Below are 2,424 nucleotides of genomic sequence, written 5' to 3'. Positions count from 1 at the left end.
TACCCGACTGTGTAGCCTCGGTGGTAGTCAGGGCAAAGACTCTGCCCGCTGCCCTAGCTCGCTCTGCTGGCGACGCTGTTGGTTTCTTCGTGCTAAGACTCTTCTTCTCTGGACAATTATTGGCGAAGTGTCCTGGTTTGTCGCATATAAAAAACTTGCGATGGTCGCCTGACCCTCCTACTCCTCCTGCCAGTTGTGGGCAATTCCTCTTCAGGTGGGGTCCGCCACACTGGTAGCAAGTGAGACCCTGAGATGTCTGAGGCCGGCTGTACGACTTTTTCATCTGCCTAGCCTCCGCGACATTCTTCTAATATCGGCTCACAATAGGACCAGGTCCCTTCTCCAAGTGTTCAACACTCTTAGCCTGTTTCACCAAGATTGGAAATCTCCTCTCTCTCAGAGGCGTTACTACCTTCTTCAATTCATGTTTGAGTCCTCGCTCAAACTTCAAGCACCTCCATTCCTCAGTCATATTCTGTGAGGAGTATCTCGCCAGATGTTCGAATTTGTTGACGTACTCCTGTACTAACATATCCCCTTGCTGCAGTGCAAGGAACTCTGCCTCTCGGTCCTGTCTAGCAGTATCTGGAAAATATTTCTCCAGGAAACGAGTCCTAAAGTTTGCCCAAGTCACCGACTCCTCCCGAGTCTCCATTTGTTGTTGCATACCTGTCCACCAATATTCTGCATCCTCATTCAGCAGATAGGTAGCAAAGAGCAGCTTTTGCTTATCCTCACAGTTCATCACCCTGAAAATCTTCTCGCACTTGCGGAGCCATGCATCCGCTTCATCAGTGGAGGCCTTGCCAGTGAACTCTGCTGGCTTGTGGCGTAGGAAATCCTCCATAGTTGGCACCCTAACTGGTGCAATCGTCATCCTAGGTTGTGCCGCTACAGGTCACTGCATCGCATCCACCATCCAGTTAATCGCCTCCGCGATGTCATCAGCACCACAACTCCTCCTCCTCCTGTTAGCAGCCATAGCCTGGATACGCAACATCACAACTGTTATAAATCAATCACTGAGTCAACAAAAATCACACACATCTTCCACATTCAACACACAACACGCACAAACAAACACATCGATAAGCTCACTTCCCACTAGCCCCAAAATATTTTAAAAATATTTTCAAAACTTTTGCTTTGATACCAATTGTAACATCCCTAAGGAATATTACTGATATTAAATAAATAAAATTCGAAATACAATAATTGTCGCATTTATTATAAACTATTTCCCAAAACACGGGAAATTTAAAACTTTAATATATAATAATCCATAAAAGTAGGAGTCCATAATTTCATAAAACTGAAATAAAATAATGGCTCCCGCCAAGTTTACATGGTATTCTCAAAGTTAAAATGATAACACAAAAAGTATATGTATATACAAAAACATCCCCTGCTAGCCCTCGCTCCGAGTCTAAGCATCTCCTGGCCCACATATCACATCATCTGCTCCCGGATAACAAGTTATCCGATCATCGCCACACACACAGAGAAAGGATGAGCTATGCACAATATATATATATATATATATATATATATATATATATATATATATATATATATATATATATATATAAACAAACATGAATATAAATATGTTTCCCAACCCAAAATAATCATAATTAAATTCTCATACTTTTCAAATCATCCCACCATGACCTCATAATCCTTCATGAGTCATATGCATGAACTAGATCTTGGGACTTCACTATGCTTCCACGAAATTAAATCATTCATGGTCCAACCCTATGAGCCTATCCCGCTCATAGTCCTGCCCTACATACTCCTCGTCTGTAGTAAATCATCCAAGTCTTCTCACCTGGACCCTGACACGCACGCAATCACCATACTATGGACTCCTCGCCCAATAGTAGCTGACGGGAACATCACAGTTCCTTGTCCATCGTGCGCCCAACACATGCAATCACCATACTAAGGACTCCTCGCCCATTAGTAGCCGACGGGAACTCAACCAGTTCCATGCCCATCATGTGTCCAAGACCCCTATTGGACTTAGTCCTTCAAGCCCAAACACCACACACATGCATATACAACCCTACCTTAGTATAAACAGCCAAAATACACTCACAAGCACATAGAAACACAATAATTCGCATAAACTCGCTTAGGCTAGGGACCTCTCGCCCAAGCTAAGCCCACAGCCTCGCCTAGGCTAAACCACCTCGCTTGAGCGAGCTTAAAACAATGACCACACCACGTTATCTCGCTTAAGCGAGATCCTCTCACCTAGGGGAGATTATCTCTCGCCCAAACACCCCTTCCAAACTCGCCTGGGCTAAAAGGCAACAAAGTATCACACATGGCCACAACATCTCGCTTAGGCGAGGCCATTTTGATTGGGCGAGACCCTGGTTCTCTCAAAACCCACAAAACCCTCACCTAGACGAGAAG

At 44.4% G+C, this 2,424-nt stretch overlaps 1 protein-coding gene across 1 annotated transcript; it reads right to left on the bottom strand.

Moving 5' to 3' along the window:
- Positions 1-307: 307 nt before the first annotated feature.
- On the bottom strand, positions 308-877 carry LOC114184433 (uncharacterized). The gene has a single exon (XM_028071741.1). The coding sequence runs from the start codon at positions 875-877 to the stop codon at positions 308-310; it is 570 nt and encodes a 189-aa protein (XP_027927542.1).
- Positions 878-2,424: the final 1,547 nt, after the last annotated feature.

Source organism: Vigna unguiculata, chromosome 5 (genome assembly GCF_037176805.1).
Source record: "Vigna unguiculata cultivar grain cowpea cultivar isolate G323 ecotype 2 chromosome 5, ASM3717680v1, whole genome shotgun sequence".
In the NCBI taxonomy this organism is placed as follows: domain Eukaryota; kingdom Viridiplantae; phylum Streptophyta; class Magnoliopsida; order Fabales; family Fabaceae; genus Vigna; species Vigna unguiculata.
The sequence above is the reverse complement of the archived record's forward strand: the minus strand, read 5'-3'. Positions and strand labels throughout refer to the sequence as shown.